Source organism: Lepidochelys olivacea (genome assembly GCF_965140295.1).
Source record: "Lepidochelys olivacea isolate rLepOli2 genome assembly, chromosome: 3".
Lineage (NCBI taxonomy): Eukaryota > Metazoa > Chordata > Testudines > Cheloniidae > Lepidochelys > Lepidochelys olivacea.
The window spans coordinates 2,019,232-2,043,958 of record NC_140413.1 but is presented as its reverse complement, the minus strand read 5'-3'; the positions used below and the strand labels follow the sequence as shown (position 1 = coordinate 2,043,958).

Sequence of the window (24,727 nt, the reverse complement as noted above, 5' to 3'; positions counted from 1 at the left end):
CTATGCCCCTACTTATACATCCCAAAATGCCATTGGCCTTCTTGGCAACAAGGGCACACTGCTGACTCATATCCAGCTTCTCGTCCACTGTCACCCCTGGGTCCTTTTCCGCAGAACTGCTGCCTAGCCATTCGGTCCCTAGTCTGTAGCTGTGCATTGGGTTCTTCCGTCCTAAGTGCAGGACCCTGCACTTATCCTTATTGAACCTCATCAGATTCCTTTTGGCCCAATCTTCCAATTGGTCTAGGTCCTTCTGTATCCTATCCCTCCCCTCCAGCGTATCTACCACTCCTCCCAGTTTAGTATCATCCGCAAATTTGCTGAGAGTGCAATCCACACCATCCTCCAGATCATTTATGAAGATATTGAATAAAACCGGCCCCAGGACCGACCCTTGGGGCACTCCACTTGATACCGGCTGCCAACTAGACATGGAGCCATTGATCACTACCCGTTGAGCCCGACAATCTAGCCAGCTTTCTACCCACCTTATAGTGCATTCATCCAGCCCATACTTCCTTAACTTGGTGACAAGAATACTATGGGAGACCGTGTCAAAAGCTTTGCTAAAGTCAAGAAACAATACATCCACTGCTTTCCCTTCATCCACAGAACCAGTCGTGTCTGCATCACATCTTGAGGAACCAGTTACAGAAAGTAACCATTCCTTTTTTGAGTAGATGCGGACATATATTCCAAGTAGGTGACTTGTGATCCTCATCTGTAGTGACAATGAGGTGTATATCTTCCTGCCCAGAAGGCCCAGGTGCTTAGAGTCTCTGTCTTTGCGGGCGGACTTGAACCTGCCCTGCCAGGCCTTGTCATTCACTGCCATGACCACCAGTGAGTTTGGTGCTGGATGGGTATAAAACCCTCTTATCTCTGTACCAGCACAAAATAGCACTTCTCCAAGTGCTTGGCCACTGGGGTACGCTGGCCTTGGTACCATCAAAGAACACTCGCTGGCTCAAGGAGCACCTCATTAATCAGGAAGGCCACTCTTCCAGGGACAGAAGGTTTGAGAATGCCCATGACTTCATGGATGTTCTTCTGGAAGGTGATGTGTGACGAAGTGGGACTGTTCTTAATGTTTCCTCTGAATATTGTAGGGGTGCCTCAGTTTCCCCTATGCATTTCTTAAGTCTCTAGGTGTTGGGATAAGGGGGTGTAATTGTTGCAGAGCAAAGGGCCGGTATACATAAATGGCCGACACTCTGTCTCCTGGCAATGGATGGCCTGGGCCCTTCCCCACTGCAAGGTGATAGCTAAAGGGTTGGAGAACAAAGGAATCAGGTGACCTCCTGGCCCGGGAAAAGGACAAAGCCCAGAGGAGGAGGGTGAGTCAGTTTGGGGCTGGCTGGGGCTGAGGAGTGAAGTGCAGCCGTGGTTGTCTGGCTTACTGCCCCCCAAAATGGATCCAGCTGAGGGGTCCTGTTCTCTGTACCTACAAGCTCTGTTTTAAACCGTGTTCCTGCCATCTAATAAACCTCTGTTTTACTGGCTGGCTGAGAATCACTTCTGACTGTGAAGTTGGGGGGCAGGACCCTCTGGCTTCCCCAGGACCCCGCTTGGGCGGACTCGCTGTGGGAAGCGCACGGAGGGGCAGAGGATGCTGAATCCTCCGAGGTCAGACCTAGGAAGGTGGAAGCCATGTGAGCTTCTTGCCCTGGAGACAGTCCGCTCCCCGAGAGGAGACTTCCCCAGAGTCCTGCCTGGCTTCGTAGGGAGCAGTTCCAGAGCATCACCCGGGGACCCTGTGACATGATGGCACCAGTGCCATCCTGGGTACTGGAGCCTGCACCGTGGAAGAGTTGCCCTGGGACCTCGAGTGCTCCTGATTTGTCTTACGTGGCCTCCTCTTTAGCGCCGACGACAGAGAACAACTCCTGCGCCTCTTCAGAGAGCCCTGCCCCAGAATGGGACGCAGCAGCACTCTGCGAGCCGGAGGGTGATTTGTGTCCCGAGGCAGGCCTAGGTACTGCGTTAGGCCTCATGACTTGTTCAAGCAGGGGCTGCTTAAGGCAAAGGTCCCATGCCATCTGGGTCCTCTGCTTGAAGGATCTGCAGATCGCACAGCACTCCTTAAGGTGGGCTTCGCCGAGGCAGAGCAAATGCCATGCGTGGGGGTCGCTGGTAGGAACTGCCACTCCATGTAAAGGGCAGTGCTTGGCCCCCAGTGAGGGTGTCGCCGGGGAGCATCACCACTGCCTATACACGGTAACTGCTAAGTAGCTGGTAACTGTGTACAATAAAAACTAGGCTAAGAAGTAAAGCAACAACCGCGTAGAGCTCTGACTCCAGCTGCCGGGAGATGAGAAGGAACGAGGGGGGTTGGGGTGGGGCTACAGGCATGAGCGCCGCCCTCTGTGGGTACTGCTAGGCAACAGGCTCCAGCGATCCACGCACCTAGTCGGAATACACGTCTGCATCTGCTTGAAGACGAACACCCTCAAAGTCTCAGTATAGATGAGGCAAAACAGCCAGCTCCTCTCTGGGGACCAGCCGGTTCTGCAGCCAGTTTTGTGGTGGGATGCTGAGTGGGAAGAGAGGGCCAGATGGGCAGCTGAGAAGGAAGGGAAACCTCAGTGAAACTTGCAGCACCTGTACCAGAGCCCCCAGGTTCAGGGAGCTGGGTCGTGAACACTGATGCAAGAGCAGGCATGGTGTGGTGCATCCCATATATACCAGAGAACAGTGATGCTGAAGAGTACTTTGGGAGTCATGGGCGATAACCAACTGAACATGAACTCCCAGTGCATTGCTGATGCTAAGACGATGAATGCAAACCTTGGATGCATACACAGTGGACTAGCCAATAGGAATAGTATCCCCTCTGGACATTGCATTAGTGCGACCATTTGGGGAATACTGTGTCAATGCAAAAAGGGTGTTGAAAAATTGGAAAGGGTTCAGAAAAGAGCGAAGAGAATGATTCAAAATCTGAAAAACCTGCCTTACAGCAAGAGATTTAAGAAGCTTGATGTATTTAGGTTATCAAAGGGAAGTTAAGAGATGATTTGATCCCAGTCTACAGGTACCTACACGAGGAAGATTTCTGACAGCAGATGGCTTTTTAATCTAATAGCAAAAGGCATAATAAAGTCCAGTGGCGGGAAGCTGAAGCTAGACACATTCTGACAAGCAGGAAGGCACACATTTTAACATAATTAACCATTGGAACAACTTCCTACAGGTGTGGTGGATCCTCATCTCTTGAAGTCTGTAAATAAGATGGTGGTGCTTTGGCCCAGGATAGTGTGATGTGTCTAGTGCCGTGTGCAGTGTAGGGTGATTGTCTTCTGCTTCTTGCTCCATACCCAGCCTCCAGCTAGCTTTAGCACAAGGAATGCAGAGGACAGTTCTTAAGTCCTTCTAACTGGTATGCAGCCTCTCCATGGTCAAGACTCTTGCAGTGCCTCCTCATGGCACCAGCTGGAAACTGACTGCACCGTGTGGTTTCAGGCTAAATGTGAGGGATCTTGGAGCAGCATGGGTCCCAGAGGTGCAGAGTGCAAACCCACTGGCATGTGGCTATGCCTTGGTGCTCACCTACCATGGCTAGCTATTGGCAAATAGTCCCAACCATGGATTAAATGGGGAAGGTGATAGGAAGAGAGTCTGAGCATAAGCCCTTGTATTAGAGGCCTGATATGAGGCAGGACCTGCTCACAGAATCTGGCAAGAACTGGGCTGATATTGCAGAAATACACATTAACATTCCCCAAGGATAACAGGAACACATTGACCCATTCTAAAGGATAAGGTCACGATGACAGTACGTAATAGATATGTTTTGATTGAACCAACATATACAAGGTGATGGGCGATATCTAGCTACGTCGGGGGCAGTAACTAACTATGTTAGAGGCAGTACGTAACTCGTTTGTATTAGGGTATAAAGATGTATCTCAGAAGGAGTGTCTTTGTCCAGCCGAGGGGGGAAAGGAAAGTCCCGCCATTCACTGAGCTCTGTCCATTGTCACGGGCATACATGTCTTAGTCTCCTTGTAGAGCCTGCCAGGTGCTATTACCGTGCTTCAGCGACAATAAACCTGGCCTGGCGCCTTCATAACTTAACGGATCTTGTGGTCATTGAACAGTTTGCTTGAGGTCTGCTGTGCCAGCTATCTGCGCAGAGCTGGGACAGCACACAGGAAAAACACCCCCACACAGCCAAACATCTGACACTGGTGACCCGTAACAGCTAATCTGGTAAGTAAGCAAGCTGTCCTCTGTAGGAATTGCGATCTAACGTGACAGAAAACCATGAGCTAGGGAACCCCGTTATCTCCTCCCTGCAAATCCCCACAAAATTCCATCATCAAACAGTCCAGTTCTTCATGCTGAGCAGAACCAGCGTCGCGATATACCCCTCAGTTCTGCCAGTGATGCGCTAGGCGTTAGCACCAGGAAACATCCAGATTGGCTTACTGGCTCAGAGGCCATGCACGTACTTGACTGGCTACATGCAGTACATAAAACATGGTTATCTGACGTGACTTTGACCACTAAGAGAGGTGCCTATCACAGCTTTCAGCAATCTAGCCTGTCTGAGCTGCGTACAGTGGAAGATGACTGGTGGAAGCACACATCAGAAAATGGCCAGCAGGCTGCAGACTAGAAAGACCTTAAATGCCTTTATGATTGCAAATGGGTTTTGGTTCCATGTCTTGTGGTAGCATTCCCATCCATAGCCCAGAGGTCAGGATGCTCCACACAGACAGGAAAGCTATCAGCGATTGCTGGGCTGAACACTTTAATGGTCTACTCAATCCTCCATCTGCAATTTCAGAAGCTGCTATTCATGGTATAGCACAGTTCCCCGTACATGAAGGACTCGCCAGACTGCCAAGTATTATCGAGACAGCAGCTGCTATCAAACAGTTATCACAAGGAAACGCACCTGGCTTAGATGCAATACCCCCCCAGAAGTCTGTACACATGGTGGTTGTTGTCAAACTGTCCCGAAGTGGCTCAAGAGTATCAACCTCAGGACAGATTGTTAAGAACCAGGGCTCAAAGCCCACATTGGTTGTGAGTTCTGTACTTAGATTTCACCAACCAATTTATCAAGTGTGAACTCCTCAGGTGCTACAACAACCTTACCATGGAGTCCCAGATAGTCCCTTTGGGTACTCCAGTCTGTCCTGCCACCTCGGTGAGCCTGTCTTTGTGATAGCTTGTCCCTTACACTAAGGATCGCAGCAAATAACCAGGTTACTCCCAGTCCCAAAGGACCAGTCACTCACCCCAGGTTAGTTGCACTATAGATCTCACAGCACAGGCAACTGGTAGCCAATCCTATAATAAACTATGCAGAGATTTATTATGTAGGAAAAGGAAGCGAGAGTTATTTACATGGTGAAAGTGGGTAAACATGCATACACATAAATGAGTTCCAAGCTTAAGTTTCAAACAGTAACAGAAGCTTCTATAATAAGCAAGCCCTATATATGTCCTTTAGGGTAACCCAGGCTAAGCACAGGGGATCTTTTGCTCATGCCTAGTAATTCTTGCCCCCCACAGTCCAAGCAACAAGAAGGAACTGTATCTCATTGCTAAGGGGTTTTGTTCCCTTCCCCACTTGTACTTGGAGCTGAAAACTCAGCTGATGGGAGGACTTCACGGACATGGCTCATCTTTGTGGCGGGTGGGGGGAGCAAACAACAAAGTGTTTTGTCCTCTTTAATGTTCCACAGTAGTTTGTTTGGATGGGCCTCCCTTGTTGGCCAGGACGTGCAACAACTTCTGTTGGAGATCAGCACTTTACGCTAGTTAAGGTCTCCTTCCTGTCTGGTGATGTACGCAGTTGCAAAGGCTCACCATGCAAACCCTTAAATGGTGCCTTATAATATGGGATACAGATGACAGAAGTGAGACTAACGCAGGTAGCAATTTACAAGCATTCCATGAAATGTAAACAAAAAACAAACAATGCTAACACACAGCTGAGCCAGACTGGTCCCAGCTAGGGATCTGTCAGTGTTCAGTGGAGGCATGGGAACCTGGGCGTGACCTGCCACCTGGTATGCCAGCGTCACAGTTATATGTCTTGAATGCTCACTTGGCTCTTCAGTGTCATCTGGGAGCAGGAGACCGTCCCTCAAGATTTCGAGGATGCCGCTATATGTATAGTTCTAGTTTAGTTACATAGTTATATATCATAGAAGGTCAGGGTTGGGAGGGACCCCAGGAGGTCATTAGTCCCACCCCCTGCTCACAGCAGGAGCAACCCCAACGAAATCATCGCAAACAGGGCGTTGTCAAGGTGGGCCTTAAAAACCTCTAAGGAGGGAGATTCCACCACCTCCCTAGGTGACCCATTCCAGCGCTTCACCACCCTCCTAGTGAAATAGTGTTTCCTAATATCCCACCTAGACCTCCCCCACTGCAACTTGAGACCATTACTCCTCGTTCTGTCATCTGCCACCATTGAGAACAGCCGAGCTCCATCCTCTTTGGAACCCCCCTTCAGGTAGTTGAAGGCTGCTATCAAATCCCCCCTCACTCTTCTCCAGACTCACTAAATAACCCCAGTTTCCTCAGCCTCTCCTCATAAGTCATGTACCCCAGTCCCCTAATCATTTTTATTGCCCTCCACTGGACTCTCTCCAATTGTCCACATCCTTTCTTTATTGGGGGGCCCAAAACTGGACGCAGTACTCCAGATGTGGCCTCACTAGTGCTGAATAGAGGGGAATAATCACTTCCCTTGATCTGCTGGCAGTGCTCCTACTAATGCAGCCCAGTATGCTGTTAGCTTTTTTGGCAAGAAGGGCACACTGTTGACTCATATCCAGCTTCTCGTCCACTGTAATCCCCAGGTCCTTTTCTGCAGAACTGCTGCTTAGCCAGTTGGTCCCCAGCCTGTAGCAGTGCATTGGATTCTTCCTTCCTAAGGGCAGGACTCTGGACTTGTCCTTGTTGAACCTCATCAGATTTATTTTGGCTCAATCCTCCAATTTGTCTAGGTCCCTCTGGACCCTATTCCTTCCCTCCAGCGTATCTACCTCTCTCTGTAGCTTAGTGTCATCCGCAAACTTGCTGAGGGTGCAATTCATCACATCATCCAGATCATTAATGAAAATGTTCAACAAAATCAGCCCCAGGACCGACTCCTGGGGCACTCCGCTTGATACCAGCTGCTAACTGGACATGGAGCCATTGATCACTACCCTTTGAGCCTGATGATCTAGCCAGCTTTCTATCCATCTTATAGTGCATCCAGTCCATACTTCTTTAACTTGCTGGCAAAAATACTGTGGGAGACTGTATGAAAAGCTTTGGTAAAGTCAAAGTATATCACATCCACCGCTTTCCCCATATCCACAGAGCCAGTTATCTCATCATAGAAGGCAATCAGGTTGATCGTATGCAAAGATGACTGAGCAGTCTGCCACAGCCATTGGTATCTTGCTTCTTTCCATTGCTGGGAAGATTTTGGCATGTCTTGCTCAATAGACTCTCCATCATCACTGATAACATCAGTTGTGGCTTTTGTGTGGGATGTGGAACAGTGGATATGATTTTTGCTGCTCACCAAGTACAGGAAAAGTGCTGGGCATAAAACAGTGATCTCTGTATGGTGTTTCTAGACCTGATGAAGGCCTTCAGCACTGTTAATTCATGGGTCTTCACTGGATCTTGTATAAAGTTGTCTGCCTGCACAGATTCATCACCATGGTGCACTCGTGCTGTGCTGGCATGCTGGCTAGAGTGCTGGAAAATTGTACCTTATCAGAGCCTTTCTTTGTCATGAGTGGCATTAAGCAGCTCTGTGTGCGTGACCGGGGTATTTACATGCAATTGTGCACAGTTGGCAGCATCTCCAATCTCCTGTGTCTCCGGGCTCACACTAAAGTGATGGACCTGCCCATCAGGCAATTCCTCTTCACTGATGACTGTACGTACATAGTACGTACTGTCGAAGACATGCAGCATCCTATCTAGTGCTTTTCTAGATCAGCAAAGCGATTCGGACTCTCCGTGAGCCTCAAGAGAACCGAATCGCTTTACTAGCCTGCACCAGGAAAAATGGAGTCTGCCCCGAAATCACAGCTGAGGGCACACTGCTTAATGCGGTAGAGAAATGTTGCTATCTTGGCAGCGCTTTACCTAGTAATGTGATCAACGGTGAAATCCCGCAGTACATTTCGAAAGCCAGGGCTGCTTAGGGTTGGAGTGTGAGAGGCCTTCGCCTTCACTCCGTGTAGCTTAGCCAAGGACTCCTCCCTATGGCTGTGAGACATGGACGCTCGATAGCAGAAACTTGAAGCAACTAGAGCATTTTCACATGTGCGGTCTGCGTCTCGTCTCTGACATCAGGTGGTCGCACAGGACACCCGCCATCTGAGTCCTGGACTGGTGCTGCATGGCTAGCTTTGAGTCTCTAATCTTACAGGAGCAACTTTGGGTGACAAGCAATTCCCCAAAGCCGCATTTTCTGGACAGATGGAAGTGGGAGCACGTACTCTGGGAGACCCATGGAAATGATATAAGGACACTCTCAAAGCTCAGCTAACAGCTGGCACAGCTTGGGAAGTGGCTGCTGTGAACACGTCAGGGTGGCGACAGGCCCCAAGCTGCAGTTAAAGCCACTGAGAACAGCCGAACAGAAAAAGCCAAAGAGGCATGTGAGCGAAGCAAGCAGCTGTGGCAAAACCAGGTGCCTGTATCTGCCCAGCATGTGGACGCATCTGCAGATCCCTTGTTGGCTTCCGTTGCACTGAAGCAAACCAACTCCTACGTCGACCCCGATGGGAGACTCCAGCAACGGGAGGTTCTCTGGCCTGCAGGCATCAGATTAGATGATCCGAATGGTCCCTTCTGGCCATACCATGTGAATCGGTGTGTGCCTGGCCACTCTTGCCCAGGGTACAGCTGGTGTGGGCATGGGAATGGCAGTTGGGCTATGTGCTCCTTGTTTCAGAACTTCATCAGGACAGCTAGTGGGGCCAGGAGAACCACCTTGGCACAGGGGTGAGGCCTCTGCTCTGAGAGCAGGCCGCAGAGGTGGGAGACACACAGAGGGTGCCCCCAGAGGAAGCAAGGGCAAGGAGCAGCCGCAGGAGGAGCAGTTCCACGAGCATGTGCTTCCCGGACTGTGGCAATAGTGATCAAGCCCTTCACCCTGCAGCCACCCCTAGGGCTCGGGGTTATCGCCTGTCATGGAGACCCTGGGCGATGCTCTGGAACTGCTCCCCATAAAGCCAGGCAGGACTTTGGGGAAGTCTCCTTTCTCTGAGCATCCTGTCTGCAGGACACACAGCTCACACAGCTTCCACCTTCCTGGGTCTGACCTCGGAGCATTCAGCATCCTCTGCCCCTCCGTGCGCTTCCCACAGCGAGTCTGCTCAGGCAGGGCTCCTGGGAAAGCCAGAGGGTCCTGCACCCCAACTTCGCAGTCAGATGTGACTCTTAGCCAGCCAGTAAAACAGAAGGTTTATTAGTCGACAGGAACATGGTCTAACACAGAGCTTGTAGGTGCAGAGAACAGGACCCCTCAGCTGGATCCATTCTGGGGGGCAGTGAGCCAGACAACCATGTCTGCCCTTCACTCCATGTCTCCAGCCAGCCCCAAACTGAAACTCCCTCCAGCCCCTCCTCCCCTGGGCTTTGTTCCTTTCCCCGCCAATCCTTTGGCTCTCACCTTGCAGGGGGGAAGGGCCCAGGCCATCAGTTGCCAGGAAATAGGGTGTCGGCCATTCTCTGTGTCCAGACCCCTGCACACACCTGCCCTCTAGGGCTCTGCAACGATCATACACCCTCACCCCACTACCTAGATACTCAAGAACTGCCTAGGGGAAACTGAGCCACCCCCACACCATTCAGAGGAAACATTAAGAAGAGTCCCACTTCGTCACACCGCCTCCAGAAGGAAAGGCCCCCAGCCAATCCCCCAAATTACATCCACTCCAGAGCCTGGGGGAGTGCAGCAGGGCACATGTGCAGTGTCCCTGTTCCCCCCAGGGGGAACCCTCCCAGCTGGAACACACAGGGCCTGTAGGCTGGGGTATGGAGGAACCGCTCTTGGCTTGCTTGTAGAGCGTGTGTGGGGCATCGGTTGCACTGTGAGGGGCAAAGCCCGTTGCCAACTGTGCCCACAGATCTATTCAGGGGACACCATCACAGGGCCTAATAACATCAGCCACACTATCAGAGGCTCGTTCACCTGCACATCCACCAATGTGATATATGCCATCATGGGCCAGCAATGCCCCTCTGCCATGTACATTGGTCAAACTGGACAGTCTCTACGTAAAAGAATAAATGGACACAAATCAGATGTCAAGAATTATAACATTCATAAACCAGTCGGAGAACACTTCAATCTCTCTGGTCACGCAATCACAGACATGAAGGTCGCTATCTTAAAACAAAAAAACTTCAAATCCAGACTCCAGCGAGAAACTGCTGAATTGGAATTCATTTGCAAATTGGATACTATTAATTTAGACTTAAATAGAGACTGGGAGTGGCTAAGTCATTATGCAAGGTAGCCTATTTCCCCTTGTTTTTTCCTACCCCCCCCCCCCCCAGACGTTCTGGTTAAACTTGGAGAGTGGTCAGTTTGGATGAGCTATTGCCAGCAGGAGAGTGAGTTTGTGTGTGTGTGTGTGTCCGGGAAAAAGGGGGGCGGGTGAGAAAGCCTGGATTTGTGCTGGACATGGCCCACCTTGATTATCATGCACATTGTGAAGAGAGTTGTCACTTTGGATGAGCTATTACCAGCAGGAGAGTGAGTTTGTGTGTGGGGGGGTGGAGGGTGAGAAAACCTGGATTTGTGCTGGAAATGGCCCAACTTGATGATCACTTTAGATAAGCTATTACCAGCAGGACAGTGGGGTGGGAGGAGGTATTGTTTCATGATCTCTGTGTGTATATAAAGTCTGCTGCAGTTTCCACGGTATGCATCCGATGAAGTGAGCTGTAGCTCGCGAAAGCTCATGCTCAAATAAATTGGTTAGTCTCTAAGGTGCCACAAGTACTCCTTTTCTTTTTGCGAATACAGACTAACACGGCTGTTACTCTGAAAACTGTGAGGGGGAGGACTCCAGGGCCGGAGAGTGGGGGGCTCCAGGTCGGGGTTACAGATGAGCACAGCCCTGGCTGGTTGGTACCCCTGCTCTTGGAGCTCCGCAGTGGTTCTCTCCTTATCGGGCTCAGTGGTTCTCTCCTTATCGGGCTCTGAGCTACCCAGACAGCTGGTGGCAGCCCTGTAGTATTCAGGTGGGACAGGAATGTGGCTCGGACTTGTGCCTGAGCCTTCAGGAGACTGGGAGCTGTTGAGGCACAGCTGGATCTCAGGAGCTGTCTGTCTGCCAGCTCGCATCCCCTCCCCAACCCTGGCCTCTCCCTATTCAAGTGCCCCCCCCACCTTTTCCTTCCACTTCTCCCCCTCTGCTGGCCTCTTCCTGCCTTGGCTGGGGCTGCGATCTTAGAGGCTCAAGTGAAATGCATCCCTGCCACCGGGAGCTGGTTTGTTTTCCTCTCCTCGGGTGACCCTCAGGCACATGGCTGGCTGCAGTCTGAGTGGCCTGTCACTGCCCATGGCACACAGCCACTAAGGAGGTGGTAGAGAACGACTTGTGGGCTGCCCCCTCATCCCACCCTGTGCTGTCCCTTGCTCGGGGCTACCTGATGGGGCTGATCCTGGCCTTGGCTGGGCTGTGGGAAATGGAGCCAGCCATGCCTGCTGGGAGGGACCAGAAGGTCTGTATAGCAGCACACCCCAGCCCAGCACCTTGCCCCTGGCTGGCAGGCTCTGCAGAGAGGCTGACGGCTGAAGAGCCAGCCCAGTTCCGGGAAGCTGGCCCTGCCGCAGCCTGTACTGAATCCATTCCCGACAGCCCGTAGGCAGGGCGGCTTGTGCCCTGTGTGACTGGATTGGCAGCGGGGCCGGGGCCTCCCCCAGGGAACATGAGCCGCTGCTCTGGGAGCGTGTCGCAGGTTCCTCTCCTCGGGACATGTTCACATTCCTCCACCCATGCCGAGTGCGAGCGTCTCATCAGCTCGCTGGGACTGGGACACGAGGCTGCCTGTGCCAGCGTCCAGGTCCTGGAGGGGAGGAGACGAAGCTGCACCCTTCAGCCATTGCAGGGGGCTGCGGAGGAGTCGGAGCTTTGAGAGTGGGAGGATCCCCAGGGAAGGGGTCATTCCTGGCCCTCTCTCAGACCTGTTTCTCTGAGCAGCCCCCTGGGCTCTGTGCTGGGCTCCCACTGCTCAGCACCAGGAATCCCTACAGCTCTGCAGAGCTGGGCTGAAGGGCCCATTCGAGAGCATGAATCGGGCCAGTGCTTGGTGCAGAGAGGTGGGGTCAGGACTCCTTGGGCTGTCTGTCCTCTCCTCTCCCTCACTGCAGTGTCGTTAGCTGTGCTGGCCGGAGGAGGGTCTCCAAGTGTGCGGCGTTAGCCCCTCTCTCCCTGTGTGTAGACCCCCGGGCCTCCTCGCCGTGCTGGATGGGGGGTGTTAAACAGGCTGTGTAAGTGCGTTGTGCGCCCATATGCATGAGCACAGACACGCCTCCCCATGGCTGGCCTCGATCCGTTCGTATTGTTTTCTAAATGGCGCCCAGGCCCCGGAGCAGGCTGTCCCCTGCTGGCACCAGGACAGCCTCCCGCTGTCTCCTCCCTAGCAGGGCCTGGGGCTCAGCAAGCCAAACCCCAGAGAGAGCTGACCCCTCCCTTTGAACCCATCCACCTCAAACCCTTGGGCTGGGAACCAGTCAGATTCCACAAGCAAGTCAGGGCTGGTTCCAGTCCCACTGGCCCGTCAGCTCGGGTACTGCAGGCAGGGCCGTCTCTAGCCTTTTGGGTGCCCTACAAAGCCCCCCAGGCCTCCCCGCCCCTGGGGTCTGGGAGGCAGGAGCTGTGGGGGGCACTTTTGGGGGCCCCACAGGCCCAGAGTGGCCGGGGGATTAGCGGGGGACTGGGAGCAGCCCGCTCCGCTTCCCTCACCCTGGCCCCAGCTGTATCGCTTGGGAGAGGGGGCTTGGGAGGAGGGATCCCCCACTCACCGGCAGCAGCGGGAAGTGGAGCAGCCCAACTCCAACCCACTCTACTCCGCCAGCTCCCAGCCATGACGCCACGCTTCCCGCCACCGGAGAGTGTGGGGGGCATCTTTTCCCCAACCTCCTCTCACTCACCGGCAGTGGGAAGTGGAGCGTCGCGGCTGGGAGCTGGCGGAGTGGAGTGGGATGGGGCCAGGTTGCTCCACTTTCCACCGCTGCCGGTGAGTGCAGGGTTGCTGGGGGAAGAGGTGGAATGGGGGCAGGGGAGGAGCAGGGGGGAAAGGTAAGAGGTGGGGCGGAGGGAGTTGTCCAGGACCCCACACCCTCTAGGGACGGCCCTGCCACTTGCAGTGGGTGCAGCCCACGGAGGGGCTGGTCGAGGGATAGGGCTGGTCGCCGGAGCTGGTGCTGCTGCTTATGCAGCACGCAGCTGCCTAGGGTGCCATGAAATTTGGACAGTTTGGTGCCCCAGATTTCATGGTGCCCTACGCAGCTGCATATGCCTGAGGACGGCCCTGACTGCAGGAAGTGGGGCTGGGGGCTCAGAAGGAGGCACGGTGCCCGCAATGCAGGGCAAGGAGACATGGGGCTGGGCTGTCAACCTGGGCACTCTGAGCCGATATCTAAAGGGTGGAAATCTCGTCCTCCTGTGCCAGGACCCTTCCTGACCTAACATGCCAGGTCTGCTGTATGCTGCTTTCCACCCCAGGGGTGCCCTGTCCGTAGCGCAGGCCGCGCTTTGGGATGACAGGCCGTGTTGAAGTGTAAAATATGCTGGAGTTGAGGGAGCAGCTGTCTGGCCCCTGCTGTGACCTACTGCACTGACTGTACTCTCTCTTTGCCTGGCAGAGGGAAGAGGAGCTGGAGGAGAATCGGAGCAAGGACGAGAAGCAGGAACCAGGGACAGCCACGAGGAAAGCAGGGCGGCCTGGCAGGAAGCGCAAACACGTCCTGGTGAGTCTGAGAATGCGAGGCGGCTCGGAGTCCTGCCAGCGGGGCGCTGTCTGGGCTGACGGTGCTGGAGAGAGGGGCGGTGGACTGAGGGCTCTGAACCGGAGGAGAGAGCCTGGCTCGTTGGCACGGCTTGTGGGAGTATGGCTCGTGTATGTCTTGGGCTTGTGGCATGTCACGTGGAGCTTTGCACTCCAGCAGCTCAAGGGCAGGGCTTCCTTGGATGCTGTGAAGAGTGAGAAAGGGAACCTTGGAGCCCATGCCCTACAGGAAGGAACGTGCCACTTGTATAGGATTCCGTCACCATCTGGTTTGGAGGAAGGGAGTCAGGAGAGCCGTGCAGGAGCAGAGATGCTGCGGGAAGGAGCTGGCGGGGAGGCTAAGGTAGGAGTGCCCGACCTGGTTCGGCATTGCAGCTCACAGTTTCCGTGGAGAGGTGGCATCTCTGCAGACTACATTTCCCAGCATTCAGTGGGGCTAGGCTGCTTGCGTGGGACTTAAGCCGCACCTCCACTGAGGGGATGAAAGTACCCGTGCCCTGCTCTGTTCTGTGATGGTCAGGTGTGTCCTTTGGGCTCCTAGTGATCTGCCAAGGGGGTTCTCGCTCAGGGAAAGTCGGGGGGGCCGAGTAGATGGGTTGCTGTGTAAATGCACCAGAGCAGTGCCCCAGACAGCCTTCCCACGGGGCCCTGCCGTACCTGGGGCTGGGCTAGCGCCAGGAGGCTTGCAGAGCCCCCTGGGAAGGCTCAGTGACGGGGGACGAGCCAGACGGAGACGCCAATAGCCAGCAGGCAAGAAGCTGCTGAAGTGCAGGTTTGGGTTTCACCCCATCTCTCTGGCCTGCTGTGCAGAGATGCTGGAGACCTCTCCCAGCTGCTGCTGACACACCCAGCAATACCTGGCCATAGCTCCTTACCCCTCTGTAGCATGGGGGCGAGTGAGTCCCTCTACCGCTCTGTTACACAGGTGGAAACTGAGGCACGGAGCTGTTGTGACTTGCCCAAGGCCAAGAGGAGAGCCAGTGGCAGGCCAGAGACTAGCACCCGGACACCTCGGTTCCTGGTCGTCTAGCCTGGCCAGTGCAGGGTGCTCTCTTGCTCCCTCTGTAGGTGCTTCGCCTTTCCCTGCCTCCCCTAACGAAGAGAGGTGACCCCTCTGCCTCTGCTTTGGAGCGCACAGGCTGCCAGCCCACTGTGGGGTCCAAGCGGTACCTAGGACACTCCGGTGGTGTCCAGGGTTGGCTATAGCAGCTGCAGTAACAAGGCATATTGGACTTCTCAGTTTACATAGCGGCTGTGGGTTCCCTCCCCGAGAAACCTTCCTGTTATGCTGCTGGTGCCTGTGTCCCACGCTCTTCATTCCTGGTGCCTGCCCCAGAGCTCCCCGTTCCTGCCCCTCCCCCACTTCCATTTAAAAAGCCTCCCCAAGCCAGAGCCTCCATTTAGAAGGTTGCTGGAAGCAGAAACTTCTTCCCAGCAGCCACTTATTGGGGCCAGTGTGCGGCAGGGGTCCCAGCAGTGCCCTCTGTTGGGGAGCTCATGCATGCTCATGCAGCGTGATGTACAGCTCGGCTTTTCGGGAGCCCGCCGGGCCAGTCGCCAACCCCACCCACCCAAATACCACGATCACCCTGGCTGGGGGCATGTTTTTAAGACGCTGTTCGAACCTTGTGCAAAGATTACAGAGGCAAACACAAGGCACAAGACACTGTCCCCTCAGGGGCAAGTGCCCCCCTCTCCTCCCACTGTCCTGGAATGGGCCTGGGAGCCCATCTCCCTTGCAAAGCTGGGCCTGCTGCAGCCTGTGCCACTCTCCAGCAGCTTTGTGCTGTGCCCTGCAGGTCCCAGATTTGGGCTGTGTCACACCAGGGCAGGCAGGCGAGAACTCGCAGGTCGCTGCCTGCCACCGCTCCCCCCTTCCCAGAAACCAGGAAGCTGCTAGCTTGAGCAGCCCTGGTATCGCCTGGGCAGAGGAGCAGCTGGAGTAGGTCTAAGAGCTGCAATCCTCCACAGGGCCTGGGAGGCCAGGTGGCTCCAAAGTGCTGACCTGGGGAGGAGCTGGGCTGCAGCAGGGACACTTGCCTTGGCTGGCTTCTGTAGCTTTCACACCAGCCCATCTGCCCAGCATCTCATGCTAGCCAGCTCCTGGCCCTTTGGGAGCAGCTGTGACAGCTCTCGATCTGCTGACACTTGGGTGATAATTACCCTGTGGGAGGCCATGCTACTGAGAGGAGATGCCCCCTAAAAACCATCTGGTATGTGCCTGGAACCAAATGCTGCTGCATGCTTCACCTCTCCAGCTGGGGAGGGGTTGGCATGTGCAGGTTGTGGGGGTGTTGTGAACTTCCTGCTCCTCCTGCCCATAGCCCAGCTTGTGCAGCTGTCCCTCTGCCCCTTTCTGAGATCAAGTGCTCTGCCCTGGCCTTGGGGAACCCTGTGCAGGAGCTCAGACCTTCCCTTAGTCTGACAGGGGCTGGCCCCATCTCTGCTGGGGCAGGGCTTCAGACTCGGCCCTGGTAACCCAGTGTCTCTCTGCTTGGCACGTTGAGTATGTGAGCCGCTGCCCAAGGAGCAGGGAGCAGAAAGACGCCAGCATCCTGCTCAGAGAGAGCATTCTCGGGGGGAATCTCAGGTGCAGCTTGGAATGGTGCTAGTTACTGTGTCCTGGGGATCTCTGGCCAGGTGCGAGAGCCGGTTGTGTATCTGGGGTGCCTGGGGGAGTCAGGTGTGGGGGTTTTCAGTGCCCTCAGGCCCCATAGAGGTCTCTGCCCCAAGGAACTCTGGGCACAGAGGCTGGGGCAGAGCAGAGTGAGGGTGAGATCGATTTTATACATGTGCACTTGCAATCTCTGTAGCTGCTGCCCTGATTAAAGCACAGCTTTCCCAAAGTGATCGGTAGCTGAGTTCCTTAGATCCCAAAGCTGGCAGCAGGGGAGAGGGGGTGGGCGGCATTGGAATGGTCTAGTCTGCCCTGCAGCATAGCACAGGTCAGAGACCTGCCCCCCAGTAATTCCTAGAGCCGATCTTTTCTTGATTGGGTCACTGTCAGTGATGGAGAATCCACCACCACCCTGGGGAAATGGCTCCAGTGGTTAATTACTCTCCCGGTTAAACATTCCTGCCTTATTTGTTTAGATTCAACTCCTTGCTGTTGGATCACGTTAGATCTTTCTCTGCTAGATTGAAGAGCCTAGTATTAAACTTCCTCAGGCGGGTCCTTAGACTGATCAGGTCACCGCTTAACCTGCTCTTGGCGAAACTAAACACATTGAGCTCTTGGAGTCTGTCTCTACAAGGCAGGTTTTCTAACTCTTTAATCATTCCCGTGGCTCTTCGCTGACCCCTCTCCAGTTTATCGACATCCTTCTTGACTTGTGGCACCAGACGTGGACAAAAGATACCAGCAGTGGTCATCCCAGTGCCAAATCCAGAGGTCAAATAACCTCTCGACTCCTACTCAAGATCCCTATTTATACCTCCCACAATTGCATTAGCTCTTTTGGCCAACAGGCTGTTGGCATGAGAGGATGTAGCACAAGGTGGCATGAGCTGGGTGACACATCAGCGGCTGGGTCCAGATAGCATGAGCAGACATAAGGGCTATGGGCTAGGTGGCCTGAGGCTCTGGAGTTGAACTGGAAGAAGAAGGGTGGTGGTTCTCTTCCAAGCTCCATCCACATGGGGCGCCGCTCGCAACAGATTGTGCAGATGTTCCGCATCTGGTCATGCATGCTCTCTCGGTGGTGCAGGGGCCAGGAGCTTGATTCCTTTTTGACTGAAGAAAAAAATAAGTGAGGGTATCTTCCAAGCCCACCCACTCATGGTGCTAAAATGAACCATCATTAAAGCGGATGGGCAAATCTGTTTTGGTACGCTCCTTTCTCTCCTTATGTTTATCATCTGACGAGCAGTGGCCTAGTTAGCATTTAACTCAGCTGATGCTACTGTAACACCAAGGGACGTGAATGGGATGTTCACTCCTCTGCCGCCTACAGACTTGGCAGGTGTCACTGCCTCAATTATGCTCACATCACGTTTTCAAGATTTCATTGCAGCCGTAACAGCTAGAGACTTCCCTTTTGTTAATGAAAGCCAAGACTTTGGAGGACAAATAGCAACTTGGGAATGGTGCTCGCACACCATCCCACCACATACCATGCCCATCCAAGCTGGGAAGGGACAGGCATGAATGGCACAGGCTGTGTAGTGCTGAGGGCTTGCTACTTCTGCACTGGGGACTGGAGGGTGCAAAGCAGTCCCTTGAGCACAGAGAGGTCAGGTGCCTGGCGGAGGGGAGAGGGCAAGCGGAACAGTAGCACTCTCCTGCTGGTGATAGCCCATCCAAAGTGACATACTCTTTACACAATGTGCATGGCAATCAAGTTGGGCTATATCCTGCACAAATCCAGGTTTTCTCACATCCCCCCCACCCCCATACACACACAAACTCACTTCACCAGCAGGAGAGTGAATTTGTGTGGGGGGGTGGAGGGTGAGAAAACCTGGATTTGTGCTGGAAATGGCCCACCTGATGATCACTTTAGATAAGCTATTACCAGCAGGACAGTGGGGTGGGAGGAGGTATTGTTTCATATTCTCTGTGTATATATAAAGTCTGCTGCAGTTTCCACGATATGCATCTGATGAAGTGAGCTGTAGCTCACGAAAGCTTATGCTCTAATAAATTGGTTAGTCTCTAAGGTGCCACAAGTACTCCTTTTCTTATTGAGTAGGCTGTGTCAGTAGCAGGGCACAATGGAGATTGGCAGCAGTTGGTGGGAGGTGAGCGTGTTTGTGGGTTTAATGAAGGGTGAGTGGAAGCAGAGTGCTGATGGCATCATGCACCTGGGGGTGAACTGGCTCAAGGGGGCTGCAGTGGGGCTGGTCTTTCTGTGGAGTAGGCTAGGCCGGTTGAGCATCGAGAGCTCCTGGTCAATGCACTGCAAAGTCAGAGTGCTATGTGAGTATGTTTGACAGTTGTAGTTAACTCTGGGTTAACAACAGTGTTTGCCATTTAATTTCCTGGGTTTTTTTTAACAGACTGGTAGGAATCTGGTCATTTAGGCAGTTGTAGTCATGTAGGTGTGCAGTTCAGACACTGCTCCTGCCAGATAATGATGATAATGTCTAGCTCTTATGTAGACTATCTTTCCATCTGTAGATCTCAAGGAGGGAAACATTATCTCCATTGTACAGATGGGGAAACTGAGGCACAGAGTGATAAAAAGAAAAGGAGTACTTGTGGCACCTTAGAGACTAACCAATTTATTTGAGCATAAGCTTTCGTGAGCTACAGCTCACTTCATCGGATGAAGTGAGCTGTAGCTCACGAAAGCTTATGCTCAAATAAATTGGTTAGTCTCTAAGGTGCCACAAGTACTCCTTTTCTTTTTGCGAATACAGACTAACATGGCTGTTACTCTGAAAAGAGTGATAAAAGTGACTTGGCCAAAGTCATTCCACTGGCAGAGCTGGGAATAGAGCCCAGTTTCCTGAGTCCCAGTCCACTGGGACTATGTGGTTGTTATGTGATTCCGAAGTACCACCCAAAATATACTTTGTTACAGTGGATTGGGAATAATGGTTGTGCTTTGAAATGTTTGGCATGTGTAATGGCTAATAGGGCTGGTGAAAGAAAGACGTTGTATTGTGTCCCAAACACTTGACAATTTTATTACAAGGTGGTTACAGGAACATAAAGCCTGCGAGAGAAGATTGGGGTGTCTCTCTTCCCCTTAGAATCTGTGAATTTTATTAAATGCTGTTTTTTCCCAGGGGGCTGAATCTCGGGAACCCCTTGGTCAGAAGACCCCATGTTAGGGTCACTAACCATACGCTGTGCCCCCATGAGAAACACCAGATTTCAAGGTAACCCAAATAACGGTACGGATTTTAGAGTGCTTTGAAGAGTTGAGCTTTAACAGAAAATTGGTTTCTGCCTTAACTATTGTAGGCTGGCAGTCCACTCTCCTGCTGAAAGGGGGACTATTTAGGGAGGATGGAGGGAAGGGGCTCTACACATCCCTCTGCAGCATAGAGGAGTCAGAGAGGTGTGACATGTCCCATTCATGTCAATGAGATGTTCTCATTTAGCTGGGAATACCCCAGGGAGATGAATACAGCCTGAAACAATAGCTCTGGGACGTGTGAGCCACTCCATTCGGTCTGGGGGTCTTTCCACCTCCACTCGCTGGTGCTGGAAAACCTGTAGTATGCATCAGGCACGCCTGTTCCCAGTGTCAGCAGTGTTGCCTTGGTGCATGCTCCCAAGAGGCCTGTTCCCAGCTCCTCACTTAGGGGGGCAGGGCTTCCACAGATCCTAGCACGCATAGGATCATAGCATTGTGGGGCTGGAAGGGACCTCGAGAGGTCGTCTAGTCCTGCCCCCTCCACTGAGCGGTACCAAGTGAACTTAGACCAGCTGTGAGCGGGGTTTGTCCAACCTGTTCTTATAAACCTCCAGTGATGCGATTCCACAACCTCCCTTGGAAGTGGCTCCCCAAAGCTTAACTGCCCTTAGAGTTAGACAGTTTTTCCTAATCGCTAACCTCAGTCTCCCTGCTGCAGATTTAGCCCATTGCTTTTTGTCCTGTCTGCAGGGGACATGGCGAACAATGGATCACCATCCTCCTTAGAGCATCCCTGTACAGATTTAAAGGCTATCAGGTCCCCACTCAGGCTGCCACATGGGGGACAGGGAGAGAGGCTCAGATTTTCCCCAGAGAGACAAGGCCTTTCAGATATCAGCTCACATGAGGGGAGGTTGGAGGAGGGGCTCAGGCACCGCCAGAAAGGCATGCCCTCCCTCAAACCTGGCTGATTTGAGGGGGGGGTCAGGCTTACACAGATGGGCAGAGTCCTCCCTGCTCCTGGCACACCCAGGGGAGGGGCAGGCAGAGGGGCTCAGGCACCTCCAGAGGAGCTAGGTCCCTTGGATCCCAGCACATGTGTGAAGGTAGGGAGAAGGATGTAGTCCACACAAGAGAGCCCGTCCGATCCTGGCTCACACCTGGGAGGGAAGAATGTGACACTGACAGGTGCCCCTGCCCCTATCTGCTACTCACCTCCATATCCCCCTTCCCAGTATCAGTCCCCACCCATTCCCCCAATCCCCATTGCCTCACCTGGGTCCCCGAACCCCCTCCCCTGCCAGCAAAGATTCTTATGTCTATTTTTTCCCCAAGAAATCCTTTCATTAAGTTCTCCCAATACAGACGCTCTCCGGAGAGAGGCGGATTTTACCCTTCAGATTTCTGCCTGCAGTAGGACTCCAATTGACACTGGCTAGGAGGACCAGGTTCAGGGGCTTGCTGCTTATCTCTGTGAGCTATCCAGCCACGGTTAATGCTTCTGGCCTACAAACCCTGTAGACTCCTCTGTCTTCCTCCTGTTTTCACTTTTCCTCCTCCAAAGGGCTAGTGGGTTCTGTGCGCTCTGTGAGGGTGACGGTTCAGCGAGCGAGATCCCTGTGCCAGGATCAGAGGCAGGGTTTCATTCCCAAGGCTGGGTTAAAAAAAAAAAGGTGCAAAAATGTCACCCATTAGTGAAGCTGTTTTTTTGGTGGGCAGCATCTGGAGAACGCTGTGGTCAAATGACCCCAAATTTGGCTCACTCCGTGTACCCACGTTCCCAGGGGGCACCCCACAGTTCAGATTTTAGAGCACTGAGAAGAGTTGAGCTATATGTAAAAAGCTGTAGCGGAGTCCCTGGTGGCTAGAGGTGGGATTTTATAGCAACACAGGCTGGGCCTGGACTACACAGTTCTGCTGGTGAAACTTGCCTTGTATCAACACATCTCATGCCTACGCTGCTGTTGGGCAGGGTGATTGCGGCACATGTGGCAACCTACACTGGCGTCCCTACAAATCGCGGTGCAACCCCAGTGTCTTGGGTGGTGGCACAGGCTAATCGCCCGAGGACAGGCCTGCCCAAGCCCCTGGGTACATACTTGGGTGGCTAGCCGGCGCTGCCGCGGCTTCACTGGTCCATTTAGTGGGCCATCCCAGGCAAAGCTAGCTCAGGTATCCTCCTCCACTGCAGTGCAGACATACCCTTTGTTTGCATCCACACTCGGCTTGGAGTCCTGCTGGTAAAACCCCAGCTCTCCGTCAGTGGCTGAAAATCACCGCCCTGACTGGCATCAATCCTTCCCTGGCAAGGTGCCACCAGTTCCTGCGGTAGTATCTGTGCTGGTCAAAGCAGTCCTCCATCGACCGGTCCACAGTGACAGCAACTGCGCTGGGCGATGGTTGAACTCTGCTGCCCGGGCATTGCAGTGATTGGAAGCCTCCCCCCTAAGAACTCCGAGTGTGATTTTGGAGTGCCTCCCTCCCTGCTCGCTCACCTCTGTGACCAGCCCCACGGGGGCAGCTCCAGGTAAAGCTACAAGCTGCATGCTGCTGCTGCCTGGTCCAGGAATGAAGTCCCAACTTCCTTGGGCTGGGGGGAGCAGGAGCTGTGCAAGCTCGGCGGCAGAGGAGCTGCAGAACTGACGGTGTCTCTTCGGACGGTGACGGTGTGCGGAACTGACGGTGTGCAGCAGCTGGGCTCTGACAGGGACGAGCAGCAATGTGCAGCCCAGGGGAAGGAACTACGGCAGTTGCACCATAAGACAAGGGAGGCCAACAGAAACGTATGCCAGGAAGAGTCCTAGCATGGCCCTGCTTGAACCGGTACCGGGCACTCAGGACTGGTATGGCATATGAACCAGAATAAGCCGTGCTGGTGTATACTGATATCATAGAATCATAGAATATCAGGGTTGGAAGGGACCCCAGAAGGTCATCTAGTCCAACCCCCTGCTCAAAGCAGGACCAATTCCCAGTTAAATCATCCCAGCCAGGGCTTTGTCAAGCCTGACCTTAAAAACCTCTAAGGAAGGAGATTCTACCACCTCCCTAGGTAACGCATTCCAGTGTTTCACCACCCTCCTAGTGAAAAAGTTTTTCCTAATATCCAATCTAAACCTCCCCCACTGCAACTTGATATAACTGCATCTACACTAGGGGGCTTTGCCACTTTCACTATACTGGTAGTTAAAGCAGCAAACCCATTAGGTTAAGGTCTTACTGGCTAGCTTTCCAGGTTCCCATGTGTTCCCCGTGTACATGGTGCTCTCGGATCCCCTTCCTCACTGTGCTGAAGCCATGTAGCTGATGGCCACTAGGTCCAAGCTTCCATATTCTTCTCAATCATTCCCTCCCTTCAGTAAGACACAGCGCTGGGGTGGGGCGCCATCCTTTCTGGATTTTGATGCCTACAGGCGGTAACCTAGTTTGAGCATCTCTGTTTGCCATCAGCTAGGCGGATGATTAAATCCTCCAGAAGTGCAGGATCCTGCTCTTGGGCGCAGGTCTTGCTCTCCTCTTGTCTGACAGCCTGTAGGAGATGCCCTTTGTTTTCAATTCCATGGACCTTCTCGTTGTCAGATTGCGGCCCCTAGCACTGCAGGTGTTTCTGGTGTACGTCATCCCACCTGTCCACCTTTGCTCTCTGTCCATCTCAGAGAGCTTGTCCCCCTTCAGTGCTGAAGAACCAGCCCACTGATTAATTGTGTTACCATGCTGGACTGGGTGCAGGGCCGTGGTCCTAGCAGCTGTGCAGTGTACGCACAGTGATGGACAGTCTCTGCCTCAGGGAGCTTACAGTCTGACACAAACCAGGTGAGTGAGGCAGACAGGTGGGTGGGGAGCAGAGAGGACAGGGTGTTTTAGCACAGGCCAGCTGCGTGCACAAGTTGTAGATGTGCCAAACCAGGTGGTAGCAGCGATCAGTGAGTCACAGCAGCATTCTCTTGGCCTCATGGCAAGGTGGGCATAGGGAGGGACTGGAAGGAGTGTCAGGTGTTGGTCTTGGGAGTTTTGACCAGGGTGTTTTCCCACGTAGAGGGATGGCAAGGTGAACGTGGGAGAAGCAGGTGACTACCGTCCCTGGCAGAGTGGGGGTGGAGCGTGAAGGGCTCTGAAGGCGAGGATGTGTAGTGTGTATTTGAGGTGGTGGAGACTGGGAGGCCAGTGGACGGACACAAAGGATGCCTGGTGTGGTCCCAGGGCCAGAAAGATCGCCTTGCTGACAGCATTTGGAAGGAGGCTGAGTGAGGCAGGGTGGCAGTAGACAAGGAGCGAAGTCAAGACACAAGGTGATCAGGGCTTGGACGAGAGCTGTTAAGTCGTCAGTGGTTCCTGCTCCTGGCTTTGGAACTGCAGGTGCGCGAGTCTGTTAAGTGCCATCCTAGCCATCTCTGCTTTCTGTGAGCCTCCGCCCTCTTGTGCCCGCTCTAAAGAAAGGCTGGTGTCTGCTTCTGTTTGCCCCTGCTGTAAATGCCACCTCACAAGCTCTGCCAAGTCAGAACTGCCCACCTGGGGACCTGTATGACCGGCGACGGCAGCAGAGTCTTGGAGGGCTTGGCCTGTGCACAGACCTGGCACTGGGCCACAGCTCCTGTACCTGGTGCTCCTGCAGCCTGCTCCTGCTAAGCGGAAGCTGACAGTGGAGCTGAGAGGCTGCCCGGCTGACAGTGCAGTGCATTGTCTTCCTGTGTACACAGTATCCAGGCTGCCAGACGTGACCGAGCTGGCAAGCCTTGCAGCCCCGTCAGCCGCTCGGGCACTGCCAGGAGAATGTCTCCATGCTTGTTTTGAAGGGGAAAGCCCCAGCCTAGTGTGGGTTACTATAAATAGCCCACACAGCTGGAGAGCCCTGCCGCGCTGGCTCCTCCAGGGGAGGCCAGAGGCTGTGGCCAAACCCGGCTTTCTGGGGAATGGAGCTG

General features: G+C 53.6%; 1 protein-coding gene across 5 annotated transcripts in view; it reads left to right on the top strand.

Moving 5' to 3' along the window:
- Nucleotides 1–24,727, top strand: part of DNMT3A (DNA methyltransferase 3 alpha) — a 253,453-nt gene that overhangs the window by 26,454 nt on the left and 202,272 nt on the right. For all 5 annotated transcript variants that reach the window (XM_084624716.1, XM_084624715.1, XM_084624718.1 and 2 more), the window contains exon 3: nt 13,859–13,963. In XM_084624716.1, coding sequence (XP_084480842.1) covers nt 13,859–13,963 — 105 coding nt within the window. The remainder of the gene's footprint in view (nt 1–13,858; nt 13,964–24,727) is intronic.